Source organism: Sparus aurata, chromosome 4 (genome assembly GCF_900880675.1).
Source record: "Sparus aurata chromosome 4, fSpaAur1.1, whole genome shotgun sequence".
NCBI classification, from domain to species: Eukaryota; Metazoa; Chordata; class Actinopteri; order Spariformes; family Sparidae; genus Sparus; species Sparus aurata.
The window spans coordinates 37,082,968-37,098,517 of record NC_044190.1 but is presented as its reverse complement, the minus strand read 5'-3'; the positions used below and the strand labels follow the sequence as shown (position 1 = coordinate 37,098,517).

The window sequence follows — 15,550 nt, the reverse complement described above, 5'->3', positions numbered from 1 at the left end:
GTTGTGGTTTGTTTGTTTTCTATTTCTGAACGTTTGTGTTTTCACCGCACTTTTTTTGACTTGCCAACACAAAATCATGTCTCTTAAATCAGCTGTTTAAAAATCTAATCAGTTGGAAAGTTGGAAAAAGGCAGACTGCCGATTTCTCTTTCCGACAACGTGACGTCACATGAAAACAGCCTCCACTTCCGGACAGTCACACTTTACGGCAGGTCGTCAGAAGAGCTCGCCGGCAGACTGATGGCTGCAGCCGATCAGCGTCAACTACGTTAGAAACTTAAGTTTTTACTGCAGTTTTAGCGGAGTGGTGCTATGTCTTCGGGAATGACTGGACAAACACCGTAAGTGTCTGTTAACTGTTTATTGCAATCACATAAGGCCACTTTAGTAACATAGGTGCTAACACAGCACTGCATAGTTGAGCCGAGCAGCAAGCTAACAAGCTAAGCTAACGCTGGCTGCTGTGTTAGCATACATGGTCGTGGCCTGCTAGTGGATGTTAGCTTGCGAGGTATAATTTGTGAGCTTAAAAGTCGACAAGAGATGTTTGGCCTGTGCGTGTGTTATCACAAACCTTGAACAATAAATCCCTTATTATCTTAACTAGAGAATTGTGTAAAATTAACATTCAAAACGTGCTCGTAACTCGACAAATTGGCTAGCTTAGCTTTAGCCGTAGCCTCAGGTAGTTACCGCTAGCTAACTTTAGCTGTTGGTAGTTTAGCTGATAACAGTCAACTAACTGTGACGACTGTTGATTTCGCACCAACGTGTGACGTGTTATCTTCTTCAACAAGACACACATTTTATCAACGAGATACCTCATAAAAGCCTAATTTCACACGATGTAGGATTAAACTAATAAAGATCATTAAATGTTACAAGTGTCAGTTAAACTAAGTTTTCCCCAGTATTTTTAAATATCAACGGGGAAAAGTGTGTCTGAACCAATTATAGCATGCAGGGTACAAATATTGGAGACCCTCCATTTTGAATTGAACAGTTTACAGGCTTTACAAGTTTCTGTTCTATTATTTAGCTCTAATGATATAAGTATCAAGTCTACCACGTAAGAATTCAGTCAAAGGAACTAAAGTTGCCATTTTAATCATGAAGACGTAAGTTAATGATCTAAAATTAATCACATCAAAAAAGATCTTAAATGTTTTTTTAATTAAATTAATAGACTCTTAGTTTTGTCTGTTGTGAAAATTAAGCAAGTTTTTTTTATTTAGATTTTCTTGTTCTTTCTCTGATGATTAAAATGTATTCACCAAAACTACTTACTGCACCTTTAACCAAATTCTCTTTGTTGTCATAACTGAATAAACAAACTGACTTTAAAGGATGACACTGTTTCATACTGTTTAACGTTTCTGCTGGCGGACCCTGCCACCTGTGTAACTTCAAACCGTGTTCTGGGACCTTTTTCCCCTCTGAGAACAGCTTGTTTATGTAGTGATGGAGAAGATAAATGTGTCTGAGTTTGTGTTATTACCTCATTAATTTTGTAAATATAAATATTCTGACTCTACGTAGTGCCCCTTTTTTAACAGTGTAGCTAAATGAATGCTGTTGGTTTTATATTTAACATTGTGCTTGTTGCTGTCTCTTCTTCTCAGGTGCCTAACCAGCCGATGGGATCAGACAGCCCAGCCTAAACAGAGGAGTAGTGACAATGCAGGCCACCCCGTCTCTTTACCAGGAGTCGTCAGCACCGCTGGTTCAAACAGCTCGGTGTCCCAGCCAACACAGCCAGGAGAGAAGCCGGCGCCTCCAGGAGGAGTTGAAATGGCTGCGGCCATGGCTGCTAAAATAAATGCCATGTTAATGGCCAAAGGAAAGCTGTTGACTCCTCCACCCTTACTTGCAAAGGTGCACATGATTTAAAACAATGTTGACAATAGTAGAAAAACTCTGATATGTCTTGTTAATGCATGTATCGGAGGACTTACAGTTTCTGTTGTTATTTCACATCTTTTAGACTCCTAGTGTGCCTGTGCCAGCCGCTGCAGAAGAGCTGGTGGTCACAGAGGTCGATATAAATGACGTACCGCTAACTTGCAGGGACCTTCTTACAAAAGGCAAGACGCAGGAAGAGGTAAGTGGGAAGTGGCCGATTTGATGCACCACACTGGTTTAGTAAAGGAGAGAAGTGAGAAGAAAAGTTATGAAACAGTTTTAAATAAACATTCTCTAACAATCCCTCTAAAATCTCACTGAAACTTTCTGTTGCCTTTTTCAGATCCGACAGGTGAGCGGAGCAGTCGTCTCAACAAAAGGTCATTTCATGACTGACGCTGAAAAGGGAAAACCAGGGTATGTACATGATTAAGACATGAAGATCATGTTCTGCATGATTAATAAAGAGTGCTGCACAGATGACATATTTGTGTATGAAAGTTGTAGCTCAGTCTTGTAAGAACAGTTCATTCGATGCAGATGTTAGACAAGATACATCGTCACTATTTGCTTCGACACGTCATGTTCTCGTCCTCGGTTTGATTAGTTGTCACAAGCTTCATACACGCTTTCCTACAGATCTTTGCAATTAATGGCAATAAACCACTTTGTTGATTACTTGCTTGTTGCTTGCCAAGAATCTCATCATATTAATCAGTTAAATGTCCCATTTAATTCAGATTAAATCAGTCCCAGCACAAAATAATAAGTGTTGATATGATGATAAGGAAAAAGAGCAGATGTTTGGAAGAGTGTAAACTTTCTATATTGTCTGTGACATTTCTGATTTGCTTTCCTGCAGACAAAGACCTTTGTATTTGCACGTCCAGGGAAAGAACCAAGAACAAGTCAACAGTAAGAAGCATTTGTTCATCCGAGTCTGTTTCACTGTGTCTGGCATTGTCTTCATCTAATATAATTCACAAATGTCGTAAGCATTCAGAAGCCTGTTCTGTGTTGCATTGAATATGGCTGACGTCCAAACATGGCTGACTGTTTCTCCAACATCAGAGGCCGTGCTGAGGATAAAGGAGATCATCTCTGAGGACCTGTTGAGAGCCTCGGCAGCGGCAGGAGGACAGACGGTGCCTGTAATGCCTCCAATCACACTCTACCCTCAGCCTCCTCGCCCCGTCATCCCCCCAGCTGTGCCACGGATGCCAAACACCAACTCAGTGCCAGGCCAGGGACATCGGCCTGCAGCTCCTCATACAGGGGTAGGCAGACATGATATCAGTGATGAAGTTCATCTCTCTACGAACTGTTTACTACAGTGTTACCCTGTGATAAATACTTTTGTCTGTAGGAGGGAGTTTCCTCGACTATCAGCAGGCCTTTTTTCATAAAGTAACATGTGTAGCGTGGTTAAATCAATACTTCTTGCTGCTTTGTCAGCAGTCATCTGACTTAAATAAAACTTCACTGACTTAATAAAAATGCAGGATTAATATGAGAAGAGTGTGGCCCAAAAAATAACCTGTAATTAAGGACAAGTCACCAAGTCTTCTTAAACATGTTACGAAAATACAAAATACATTTTTGACATATGATCAGCAAATATAGATAACAAAGAACTTTATACGATTTGTTATGTATCTCTATCTGAATTGTTTTGAATATTGATCGTCTGCAGCTTCTCATTGTGTGATTTAAGAATGGAGGTAAAGAAAGTGAGGCAAATTAAGACCATGTTGCCTTCACTGATACCCACCTCCCAAATTAAGTAGCAGAGAGAACATCCGAGGTCTACAGGGAAACGCCTTGGATCGCTGCGTCTGCTTACAAAGCTGTTCTGCCTCTAATCATCTGTTTTAGACGTCAATGAAGCAGCCTAGATGTGCAGAGTTTTATAATGAGACGTGTTGTTCCCTTCATCCACAGAGTTTTGTGCACACAAAGATTTTCGTCGGTCTGGATCAGGCCTTGCCCTCGTTCAACGTGAATGAAAAGGTCGAAGGCCCGGGAGGTTCGTACCTGAGTCACATCCAGACAGAGACGGGAGCTCGAGTCTTTCTCAGGGGGAAAAATTCTGGCTACATCGAACAAGCGTCAAAACGGGAGTCTTTTGAGCCTCTTTATGTTTACATCAGGTACGTTCATTCCGAGGACTGACCAAGTTCCCTGTTAGGATACTGATTCATGTCTGTTGTGTGATTGTACCGGTGGTGAAGTAGTTATTTATTTAAGATGCAGTTTGTCTTCAGAGTAAACAAACAAACAAACTGCTCGACATGACTCTGTTTGACTTTATGCGTCAGCAAAAGGTGCGTCTTTAACCGATGACGCGTTTGACTTGATGTGCGATCAAAGGAGTGTCTGTAAATAATCTTCCTCCCCTCAGTATTGTTGAAGATTATCTGCTAACAAAGCTCCGCTAAACTGGTTGTTAGGACATTTAATTTCCTATAACTTATTCACAATAAAAGTCTGTTATTTAGTTGTTAAAAGGTTTATTTATGAAGAAGCAAATTCACAAAATGTGAATGTTCATCCGCAGTAACAGCTGAAAGCAAACACTGAAATATAAAATGCAGCAGATTTCAGAACAATCATGGACAAAGGAGAGAAACTAAAGAGATTCAGTTAGAAGCTGTAAAATGACTCTCAGCTGAACAGAGCTTTAAAAACGCTTTGCTCTCAGATCTCTTGCACAGAGATGAGTTATCGCAGTATAAAGTCAAGTCATATAGTGGAGGGCTGAGTGCAGGCGCTACTCAGGAGAAGGTCTCTGTCGGCGCAGTAAAACTGGTTATGACGAGGCAAATCAGCGCAGCACAGTTTGATCTGATGTGGCCGTAAGTGCCAGTGGAAAAGCCTGATAGGTGAATCAACCTAAATGTACCATCCCTAAACAAAAAGGTAAATCTCTTGCCAAAACTCCAAAGTGAATCAAACCACTGTGTCTTTCCCTGATGACATACTTGTCTGGAGTAGTGGTCAAAGGAGTGGCTGTAAATTATCTTCCTCCCTGGAGTTTACAGTTTAAGTCCACGTTTTCATTCCCTGCCTGGTTATGAAACTTTTCTTTTTCGTCTGCTCATCATTTTAAATCTTTTGTGTGTTGCAGTCACCCAAATGCAGCCGGGCTGGAGGCGGCAAAGAAACTCACAGAGAGTCTGCTAGAAACTGTAAGTTCATGATTTTTGTCCTCATAAATAAAGTCGTAGTTGTCGCGTCAGGTGAATTAAATGTTTTTGCCTGATGGAGGTTAAAGAAGGTGAGACTATCGAGACGTATAGTCTTCACTGATACCCACCTCCTAAAGTGACCTGTGGTAGCGTGAACCACCTGATCTCCAGAGATAGGATCTGAGTGCTCTGCACCTACCCACAATGCAACCCACCTTTTTGAAAACAGCCTTTGTTGACTGTTATCCGGCTCTTTACAGATTGTTTTTCTCGTCTTTCTCCAGGTGAGAGCCGAACATGGCCGCATGGTGTCGATGTACACAGCCACAGGCTCAACACAACGTGAGTTTTCAGAAATAATTCCCCCAGTTTGACAAATATCAGCTACCAGCCGTGTGCATTCACATTGTGGTAATTAATCCTCCCTCGACGTCTTTAGTGGCTCTACTATAAGTTGAAGTAGTAGGTCACCGTTATCGATTCATGTGATTTATATATGCTATTAACTCCACGTTCTATACTTTCATTTCAGCATACGCAGCACATGGATTTCCACCTAATAGCAATTACTCTAGCCAGGGATCCTGGTATAACTACCCAGCAAATGGGTATGCTGGCGGCTATTCAGCGTACCCAGGAGCCAGTGGTTATTGGAGTAATGCAAATGGTCCCCCAAGTCATTCTAACATGTCGACAAACCCTCCATCTTCTCAGGCAATGGTTCAGTATCCGGTGTGTCCTAGGAAACCGCATCCCTATCTCGTCCAGGTAATTACCAGAGATTAAGGCTGTTTATCTCTTATTGTGTTCAGCATTCACGTTTTTGAGTTATTTTGTAAATTAATTTGAATTTTTAAAAGCTTGTTGCATGAACCATAGCCTCAGGTTTTAACCCACATAGTTATTTAATATGATAAAAGTAAAAAAGATGACCAACAGTGATTTTGGCTTTTTATTAACATGTGCTAATATCAGTATTAGTTTAAATCTGCACAAACTTCATTAAACTTCATGATAAAGGGTGTTGTGCTTATTGTTGAGGTGTGAATCTTCACTGTCGATGATTTGAAAGCACACTATTCATCATGTAAATGTATTTAGGAAGTCCTTTAAATAATCCGTCCACACTATAAAAGCTTCATGTTTTTAAGACCAGCTTCTGTGCGACCCATCTCAGCACATAAACAAAACATAAATCCTCCCGCAGTGCATTTCAAGTGCGCTGCAGCAGCACTGAATATGGCTGTAAAGTCAAGACGAGACACGTACTGAACGAGTCAAACATCACAAACATGACTCTGCTGCACACACCGGTCTCTGAGCTGCACAGCAGTGTGTCACATCAAAGGTTGTCTTCCCAGAAAGTTCATAAAATCTGACACATGCCCAGATATCCAATTTCAAAATCTTTTATTTTCACCCCCTGCTGACCTCTGCCTCCCTCCGACATATCGACAAGTCACTCTAGTCTAATGTCTTCCCTTAATTTGAAGCACGAAGGCGACATAACTTTACAACTTTATTGTTCAGCTGAGGCTCAAAAATCAACAAACAAGCTGTAAACTCTTAATTATGCTCCGTCTCTGCACTGATGCAGAATCTTCTGCCTTCACACCATGATGCATCTTACAATCAAGACATTTCCACACCTCTAATTGTTTATGTAACACTTGAACAATGTCATTATACACATTTAACCTGTCAGAGATGATTAGCTCTTTAAGTTCCTGCTGCAGTATAAGTGTGTGTCCGTGTTGGTTTTCTCACTGAAGGATCCTGGCAGCAGTGAGACGGTCGAGCCTGAAGGATGTTTAAACGCCTCCGCCGACTCAGGAAGTCCCAAACGTCATTTCCAGGAGGGGGCGAAGGAAGAACAGGTGAGCTGAGGAGTAACACCTGCACATACCACTGAGGGATCGTCTGACGCTCGTTAACATGAATATATATCGTTCACTCAGCGTTTGAGTTACTGCTGACAGCTGTCAGCTCCTCATTCATAAACAGCAGAGAGGCGTCAATCATCACTGAGATGTGGAGAAAGAACCAGTCGTCCTTGTATTTCTTGTCCTCGTATATTCTCTTTTGCACTCCTGTCTATGTCTTTAACACTAGTAGCAGTGATTTATACAAATAAACGTCGGCACAAATGGTCGTTAAAGAAAGCCGAGCAGTGGTTTTTGACCACAGACATCAAATTTAGCCGCTTCACTGCTTTATTTTTTAAACATGGATACAGTGTTGACTATTTGGAAAATCCTTACATTGAAAATCAGCCCTCAAAGCTCTTCAGGCTGCTGAATTCATATTTTGCCTGTCATCATATATTTAAGGAACCGAAAAAGGGCACATTATTAATGTGGACTGTCAATATATGACTCAAGTTTTGGACTTTTCTATTCAAAATGCTGCAATAATGTCTCCGATCAAGCCCTTTACTTTCTTTACGTTTGTTTTTTGAGTGGACTTAAATGTTTTGTGCTCTTCTGTTCAGCCTCCCGGCAGCAACTCTCCAGAAGTTCCTGCTCACAAAGCGTCTGAACCTCCGGCCTCCAGCGTCGCAGAGGAGAAAGTAGTAGAAAGGTGTGTTAGTGGATCTACTTTCTCTTGCATGTTGTTCTTCGTGAATCCTGTGCGGTGAAGATGCTGATGTTTAATTCTCTCGTCAGGATTCTGATGCCTCCGCCTCCTCCTCTCTTTGCGGCTTCCGCTCCCGTTGCACGTAAAAGGCAGAGAGACGCGGCGACAGAAGATCCCGTCGGTGTGCCGGTCGGCGCCGCGTCAGTGGGTATGCATTTCTCGATTCTCTACATTTCTGAGAGGCTACTCAGACATTTCTTCTGTAGAGTTGTCTGTTGCATGAAAAGGCATCTTCCCCCCTGTGGAGGAATGGGGGAGGAGTGGAGACCTGTGTGAATCTCTCCACTGATAAAACCCACTAACATGCTGTTCTTGTATATGTTTCTTGTCTTTCCCTTGTTCTCTCTCTCAACATGTGTCCCCGGACCTGCCTGTTATGGATGTGTGCTCTGCTGCCGTTTCATTTGATATCTTCCCTCCCCTGGCTGTGGATCAAACGAACTGAAAAACCAACGCTAACATGGGGCTCCTCAATGGGTTTCCTTTTTGTTTTGTTCTCTCTCTCTCTCTCTTTTTGTCCCCCACACCCTCTTTCTCTCTCTGTCTCTCCATTCTTATTGTGCCCTCACAGGTGTTCAAGAGGAGGCGTGCGAGAAGAAGGTTAAAGTGGACGAGGATGCGTCGGGGCTAGTGCCCTACGGAGGAGATTCCTCTGACGAAGAGGAGGAAAGGACACGTAGCAGTAAGACAGATAACTCATAACCCCCGCCCCGCCCCACCCTCACTGCCCAGGATACCCACAGACCCAAAATCTACATTCACTACGTCAACACAGGTCTCAAACTTAAACCCATCAAGGAAAAATCCACCCTCGCATTGTCGCACACTGTTTAAAGACTATACCAGCGTTTCAACCTGTTGCTGCGAAGAACAAATGTTTGGCCGACTATTTTCTAAACAACAATATATCGCACATTTTCCTTTACATCCAAGTAGATGTGGTTCTCCATTGACATCCAGGTTGACTGTGTTTATACAGCAGTAATGTAAAGAACAGGCTGAACACTGGTGTAGTCCTCGAGTCACGGCCAGTTTCTGATGTTTGGTGCTTTCCTGGACTCAAATGGAAGAAGGCTTTTTATTTTCTTGTCCTGGTTCAGGTTTTGCTTTGTGTCATTATGTTACAGTGTCAGAAATGTCTGTCTTTAATCCCTCACACAACGAGTGTGAACATGTTGGTTTTAGTCAAAGACAGGCAGGCACATTTACATTTCTGCTCGCCTGTAAAGCAAAATGTAAATATAGAAGTATAAACAGCCTGCCAGCTAGATTGTCTCTGTTTGTAGCCACATGATTTGAAATGCAACACGTCCTGTGGCTACATGTCGTTAGGGAGGTTTCATTAATTGGTTTTAGAAAGTGTTTTTTTTCTCTCTTGTGTTATTGATGTCTTAATAGAAGCCTTTCTTTTTTCTTTTTTTTTATCTAAAATGTGCACTTATATGATCTTACACGGCAGATGCAGTGTCTGTTAACACCACTCTAAAACAAAATGGCCACTTCGAACAGTGTGGAAGTATTCAGGGTGGATTTTTCCTTTTTTAAAAGATGTGAATACAGTTGTATAAAAAGAAAAAAACATTTGGATTTTCTTTCTCAAAACACTTATTTTACTTTTTTCGAAGCAGCTTTTTGTAAATCAGAAACAAACCCCCTCCTATTTCCTTTTATTGAATTGAAACCTGGTCTGCTGCAGTTGCTGATGGTATAAATACATATTGTAAAATTCAGTGAAACTTTTTCTTATCTTGGAAAATGGTGTATGCCTGTTCCCATGGAATACTATAATAAAAACAACTGAAAACCCCTCATTGTCTTTAGATGCCGTACGTTTTACACTGCTGAGGAAGGCCGGCAGATGTTTCTTTAACTGAGTTTGGGTTTTAGTTATCAGGTGTCACCAGTAATGTTTGGTAAGTATTAAAAACACATTTCCTGCTGGACGTGGTCACGTTTAAAGGTGTATTATGTAAGAATTGGCCACCTGAGAGGCGGCTTATCACCAGAGTAATAACTAACTGCTGCTGACTGCAGCTAGCAGCCATATTAGCTGACTGCATGGACTGGGAGCTCAGAACAATGAAGGAGTTTGTGTTTACTGTAAGACTTTCACCTCTTTAGGTACAAATGTAGCTTGTTAGCATGCCAACTTCAATAAGTATCCCTGCAACACAATACAGAGTCTCTGAGATCACATCAAATCTGTTTTTTCCTCATTCTGTTGATTTTAGTTTGATTTTTTTTTTTTTTTAATGTTTGAACTAAAATCGTACACATTGCTCATTTTAAAAGGAGACTAACCAAAGTCCGTGCTAACGGGAGCTCATCTCTCCCACAGAAAACACTGCCCCTGAAACGCCTCGTCAGTCCCGCCTTTAATTCTGTGATTTATTTTGTTTTGACATCACATTTTGCACCATTTGTTAATTTGCCCTTTTCACTTCAGAAGTGAAGTTAGCGGGAAGATGATAATACGATGCAGCCGACTGGAGACATTCTGAGTGGCGCTGGCTCGGGTGTGTACGAGCCGACCAATCAGCTGTCTTGGGGGATCTTAAAGAGACAGGAACTGAAACAGTGTCTCAGAAAGTGGTGCTGCTGTGTGAGAAAAACATGTTTTTTGAGCATCAAAGCATATAAAACTATTCTAGTAAGAACCCACATTAAAATTATGCTCGTCTCCTTTAATAGATGTGACTGCTGATGTCAGATGAACGCGTACTCAGGAGCTTCTATGGCGTTGTGTATAGTGAGAGCTCCCGGGTTGTCCAGGCTGAAGCAGGGGTGGACATAATTTCGGAAGTGACAGTGGAAGGTGTGCAGGTGTTGCTCCAGATCCACGTTAAAGAAAGACAGAGTCCCTCTCTCGTAGTCCAGTGCCACGCCAATCCTCACCGGGTTCACTGTAATCCTCAGGTCGGGACTCCAGCCGTTGTGCAGAAACTCATATTTATGCCTGAAGGAAATAAAGAAGAGAGCAACGTTACAAGAGTTCCACATCTAAAGCTTTTCTCTCTCTCTCTCTCATCCTGTTGGGGATAATTTTGACAGTGTCAGCCACCAGAATAATAAAAAAAAAAGGCAGATGCTGAATCATGAGCCAGCAGCAGGATTTCAAAAGGCTGCTGGATTAAAGAAAAAAATGAGAAATGTGATTGTTAAATGTTGCGTAGGCCGAATCACCAAGAAGATGCCCACAATGGGGAAAAAACCACATTCAGGGCTCGTGTAACATGCGGCTCCGATTTATCTAAATGTGACAATGCAACTGTCCCGCTTTGTTCCAAGAAGAGTTGCCATGGCAACAAGTATAAAGTAACTGATATTCGACTGTCAGCTCGCCTTCCTTCAATGGGTTTAGATTTGCACAGAGAGGATGCACAGTTTTTTTTTATTTTTTGCTTAGGAAAGGAACATTTCTGGAAGCTATAAATACAGTCTTGGCCCAGTTTCCATGAACTGCAGTAGTCGTACCACAGAGAATCGGCATGCTAATGGTATCAGATTGGCAAGAAAAAAAATCGGCATCTGTTTGGTCCGTGTTGTTCTGTGAAAAATGAAAGCCTGTTTCTCCTCCCAGGCTTGCACAACAAATGGGAAGAACAAGCACGATTTAAAAGAAAAAAAAAAAGGGGACTGAGCAGCAGATCAACAACTACTTTAAGCACTTACATCCTCACTGCTGCCCAGAAAAAATATAACAGGGTGTCGTATAATCCTGATATCAATATTAGTCCTGAAAAAGTCGTTAAAATTGTCTTAAATTTGAATGTTTTGAATTATTCAACTGTAGGAACAAGAAGAAAAACATGTTTTTGAGTGCAGGGGGATTTTGAGACTCGAGGAGCGTATGAAAATTAATTACGTGTCACAGTTTTGCAGCTGAGACTCTAAACAGATTGTAATAATTGGCACAGTGATGCCGTGCGGTGAGCTGACTTGGTACCTGGACGGGGTGAGAATGTGTCTCATGCACCAGGAGGTACTGTTGGCTCCGAGGTACGAGTTCCTCTCCGTGTCCTCGTACGCAACGCCGATCCTGAACTCTGTCCCATCGTCCACCTCAACCTCCCAGTAATGTCTGCCTCGCACTGGGATCAGATCCCCCAGGACGGCCACACACCTGCACACACACACTCTATTATTTTACATATCTTTACACATATTTAATCATTTTTAAATTCATCGCTGTCATCACTTCACCTGGCGAAGGTGTTGTCGTCTAAAGCCATGGCGCTGATCGGCAGCTCCTCATCTCCATAAAAGATGGTGAAGCCATCCTCAGAGATGGACAGACATGGATGTGCTGTGTCCTCTAGCAGGTAGAAGAACGTACCTGCACAGGTGAGCAAATGATGTCATCAGAACTACATTATTAACTCAAGTCCTGTACTTGGATGCAATCTTGAAGTACGTGTACTTGAGTCGTCATCTTCTGCTTCTTTATTCACGACTTCACGACATTCTGGAGGGAATTATTGTTCTTACACTACATTTATTTCATAATTTAGTTACTAGTTGCAGATGACATGCTGCATCAGAGCCACAGTTGCACATTTTAAAATAAACGTATCACCTCCACCAAGAAGTTTCTTGATTCCACCTGTGTCTGATCACATAAAAACTACTGAACAGATTTCCACTAAACTTGGACGGAGGACAAGTCTCAGCTCAGAACAGATTCCAGTAACTTTCTGCTGATCCAGAAAAAAGGACGGCTCCAGGAAATGTTCACTCACCTTAACATCAACTTGTTTTCAATAATTTCTCAGGGTATAATCCAAGGATGTTGATAATGTGTATTTAGGTGGCTGGTGTGTATGAGTGAGTACAGTTTAATGTGGGTAAAGGGGACAGTTCACAAATATAAACATCATTCAGACAAGACAGAGACATACATGTAAGGATGCATAAGGCAATCAAATAAAAAGTTCTAGTTTAGTTTCTCCATACGTGACAATGTTACGTAACCTGCTGACACACAGTAGCTTGTGTTTCGTGTGTGCGGACAAATTAAATTTCCCCTAAAAGAGGACATGAACGCTTTTAGTCATTTTTACTGCACTTCAGCGTCTTGTGGTCAAAATAAGGATTACACAAACAAACGTACAAAAAGTGAATTCTCCTGCCAAAACTTCTCTTTCCATTTCACCCCTGAACATTTTTTTTTCTAAATCTAAATCTAAAAGGAATAAAAAATAAAATCACTCAGTTTTACAAGATTTTTTTTCCTGTGAAATGTTTTTTTTTCTCGCACTCTAGAATAAAAAGTCACGTTTTCACAGATAAACCTTGGAGAGATTATCTTGTCAAACTTTGTTTTCCCCGTCAGTTCTTCAGTCATGAACACAGGAGAGAAAACAGAGATCAGACTCTGAAAATGGAGCCACAGAAGAAAAGCAAATTCTCTACTCGCCCCTCAGCGTGTCGTCACCTGACTGTGAGAGTGATTCTGGACTTGCTCAAGACGTTACAAAACGACTTGAGCCACATGTTTGAATCATCAATAATAATGATCCAGACCTTTGGTTAGTAGGCCTGATCAGCACTCCCAGCTTGAGTCGGTGACTCCGTGACGTATCTCACCTGTTGTGGACACACTCAGAACTTCACTCCTGTCGCTGGGCCCGCCGATGTTCACCGCTCTCACAGAGATGAGGTACCGCCGTCCCGTCTTCAGCTGGATCAGACACTGACAGGTGGGCACGGCCACGACAGACCTGAGGGATTAACCAGTGAGACAAACTACTGACATCACTTCCTTTTAAACAACACGAGGATGACAACTTTATTTCCACACCTCCACCAGAGTGTGAAGCCTGGAAAGAAAAACACACATGGTGGACGAATGTGGTGCTAAAACAGGAACTTTGACGTATTTGGATCATGGACTCATTTCAGTTCACAAGAGTTTCGGCTCCTCTGTGCAAAAAAAAAAAACAACAGAGAAAATATTCAAATACGTGGTTTGACTGTTCTCCAAAGTGACCAGATGAAAAAACACTGACCCCAAATGTGAGGACAGTATTCTCGCTGAGGCGAACAGTGCTGCAGGAGCTGAGGCTAAGAATAGATTTTCTGGGACAGAGTGTGTCTTGATTCAGCAGCTCTATAACCATGGGACCTGAAAAATCCCAGGCAAGCACTACGAACACAGGCTGGTTTATGGATGAATGGAAGCGAGAGGCGTATTAACAGGACAGGCCGGAGAAGACAGATATCATGGGGTGCATCTTTGAGCTCTGAGTGTCCTGTGGAGCGTTCCTGCCTTTAAGTGAGCTATTTTAACTTCATCTCTGTGTGTGTGTGTGTGTGTGTGTGTGTGTGTGTGTGTGTGAACCAAGACTTCAAGGAAAGCACAGAGAAAATCTTGAGCTATGCTGAAAGTTTCTGTGGATGTACGTTAAAGGAACAGTTCGCCCAAAAATTAATATCCAGTCATTTTCTACTCACCACAAAAGTCAGGTGAATATTTTTTAAGTCCACAAAACATTTCTGGAGCTTCACAGCGTTGTAGCGTTCTCAAAGATTAGACAGGGACTTGTATTAAAAACGGGGAAGAACAACCGGATGAAAACATAAAGCGGCTTACAGCTCGCCTGGTGTGATCCAAGTCTCAGAGAGCCCTGATGTCACACATTCATTCAAAAATAAGTTATTTAAACCCTTTTTAAAGTGGAAATCTTCAGCGTAGCTGCAAAGCTAAAAGCGTTAGCACGCCCCATCTGCAGCTGGTGCACGTGGAGTTTAAATAACATCTCTTCAAATTGATTTGGGATGTTGGCACTTCTGGAAACGTGGATCACACCAGTTGAGACGTATGGAGCGATTTCTTTTGCTTAGGAGACATGTAATGTTCATCTTCAGGTTCTTACCCAGCCGGCTCTGATTGGTCGGCTCATACACGCCTGAGCCAGCACCGTTAACGACAACAACAACAGAGCAAAAGCAAGTTCAACATGCCAAACTAGCTGCCAGGGATAAATTATGCAAATGTCCGACACAGTGATGTAGTGTGATGTCACAAAGTCACAGAATTAAAGGCGGGACTACTGACGAGGCGTTTGAGGAGCAGTGTTTTCTGTGGGAGAGAGGAGCTTCTGTCGGTGGGGACTTTGAACTTTATCTTATCTTAAAACGAGTCAGCATGTATTTCAGTCACTGAGGAGAATGCTGTGGTGGTGTTTTTGCTGTGAAGCTACAGAAATGTTGGACTAAGAAACTTAATGACTGAGTTTCCATGTTTTGGCTGAACGTCACAGTTCTTACTCAGTGATGCCGCTCTGCGTGCCGTCGGTGCCCATCTCATTGAGCTCCACGGTGTAGGAGTCCACAGGGTTGGTGTTTCCTGACTCCCAGCGAATCAGAGCAGCCTCGGGGCAGCTGGTACACTCCCTCTGCTTGATGACTGGAGGTGACGGCACTACAGAGAGGAAACAACAACAAAAATGAGACTTTATTCTCTGGAACACCAATCACCTGGAGGCTGGAGAGAGAACAAAATAGGGAAAATACACCGGAAAGTGATTTTAAGGGAACATCCCAGAACAACAGAACAATTATTTCAGCTGTCAGAAGTGAAATGAGTTCGCCCGGAGCTGGAGGAGACATTTATTACCTGTCATGTATAAGGCCTTCTCGCTGGCTGGGCTGATGCCGGTGGTGTTGGTGGCAGTCACCCACAGCTCGTACTGAGCGTTGGGCAGCAGGTCCATCACGGTGCAGTGGGTCTCCTTCACTTTCACGTTGCTGACTGGAAAGCGAGCACAGATTTTTAAAACGAGGCAGAGAGAGATCAGGAGATTCCCACGTCAGCAGATGTG

The 15,550-nt window shown here is 42.4% G+C and overlaps 2 protein-coding genes across 3 annotated transcripts in view; one reads left to right on the top strand and one right to left on the bottom strand.

Annotated features, from left to right (window-relative positions):
• Positions 1-188: 188 nt before the first annotated feature.
• LOC115580069 (KH homology domain-containing protein 4-like) lies at positions 189-9,534 on the top strand. Its single transcript, XM_030413923.1, has 14 exons — positions 189-341; positions 1,623-1,875; positions 1,985-2,101; positions 2,246-2,319; positions 2,765-2,817; positions 2,974-3,179; positions 3,844-4,052; positions 5,030-5,090; positions 5,375-5,432; positions 5,623-5,858; positions 6,863-6,967; positions 7,582-7,670; positions 7,757-7,875; positions 8,299-9,534. The coding sequence occupies exons 1-14, from the start codon at positions 313-315 to the stop codon at positions 8,427-8,429; spliced, it is 1,740 nt and encodes a 579-aa protein (XP_030269783.1). The 5' UTR covers positions 189-312; the 3' UTR covers positions 8,430-9,534.
• fsd2 (fibronectin type III and SPRY domain containing 2) overlaps positions 9,097-15,550 on the bottom strand; it is a 12,600-nt gene continuing 6,146 nt past the window's right edge. For both annotated transcript variants that reach the window (XM_030413922.1, XM_030413921.1), the window contains exons 8-13: positions 15,346-15,480; positions 14,997-15,150; positions 13,314-13,447; positions 11,931-12,063; positions 11,674-11,850; positions 9,097-10,683 (exon numbers count right to left, since the gene is read on the bottom strand). In XM_030413922.1, coding sequence (XP_030269782.1) covers positions 10,434-10,683; positions 11,674-11,850; positions 11,931-12,063; positions 13,314-13,447; positions 14,997-15,150; positions 15,346-15,480 — 983 coding nt within the window. In that variant the 3' untranslated portion in view covers positions 9,097-10,433. The remainder of the gene's footprint in view (positions 10,684-11,673; positions 11,851-11,930; positions 12,064-13,313; positions 13,448-14,996; positions 15,151-15,345; positions 15,481-15,550) is intronic.

Excerpts from the sequence above, each read along its gene's own strand:
- LOC115580069 (XM_030413923.1), top strand. The coding sequence starts at position 313 with ATGTCTTCGGGAATGACTGGACAAACACC. Across the intron at positions 2,320-2,764 it reads GCTGAAAAGGGAAAACCAGG|ACAAAGACCTTTGTATTTGC; the intron begins GTATGTACATGA and ends GCTTTCCTGCAG. Across the intron at positions 5,091-5,374 it reads CAGAGAGTCTGCTAGAAACT|GTGAGAGCCGAACATGGCCG; the intron begins GTAAGTTCATGA and ends GTCTTTCTCCAG.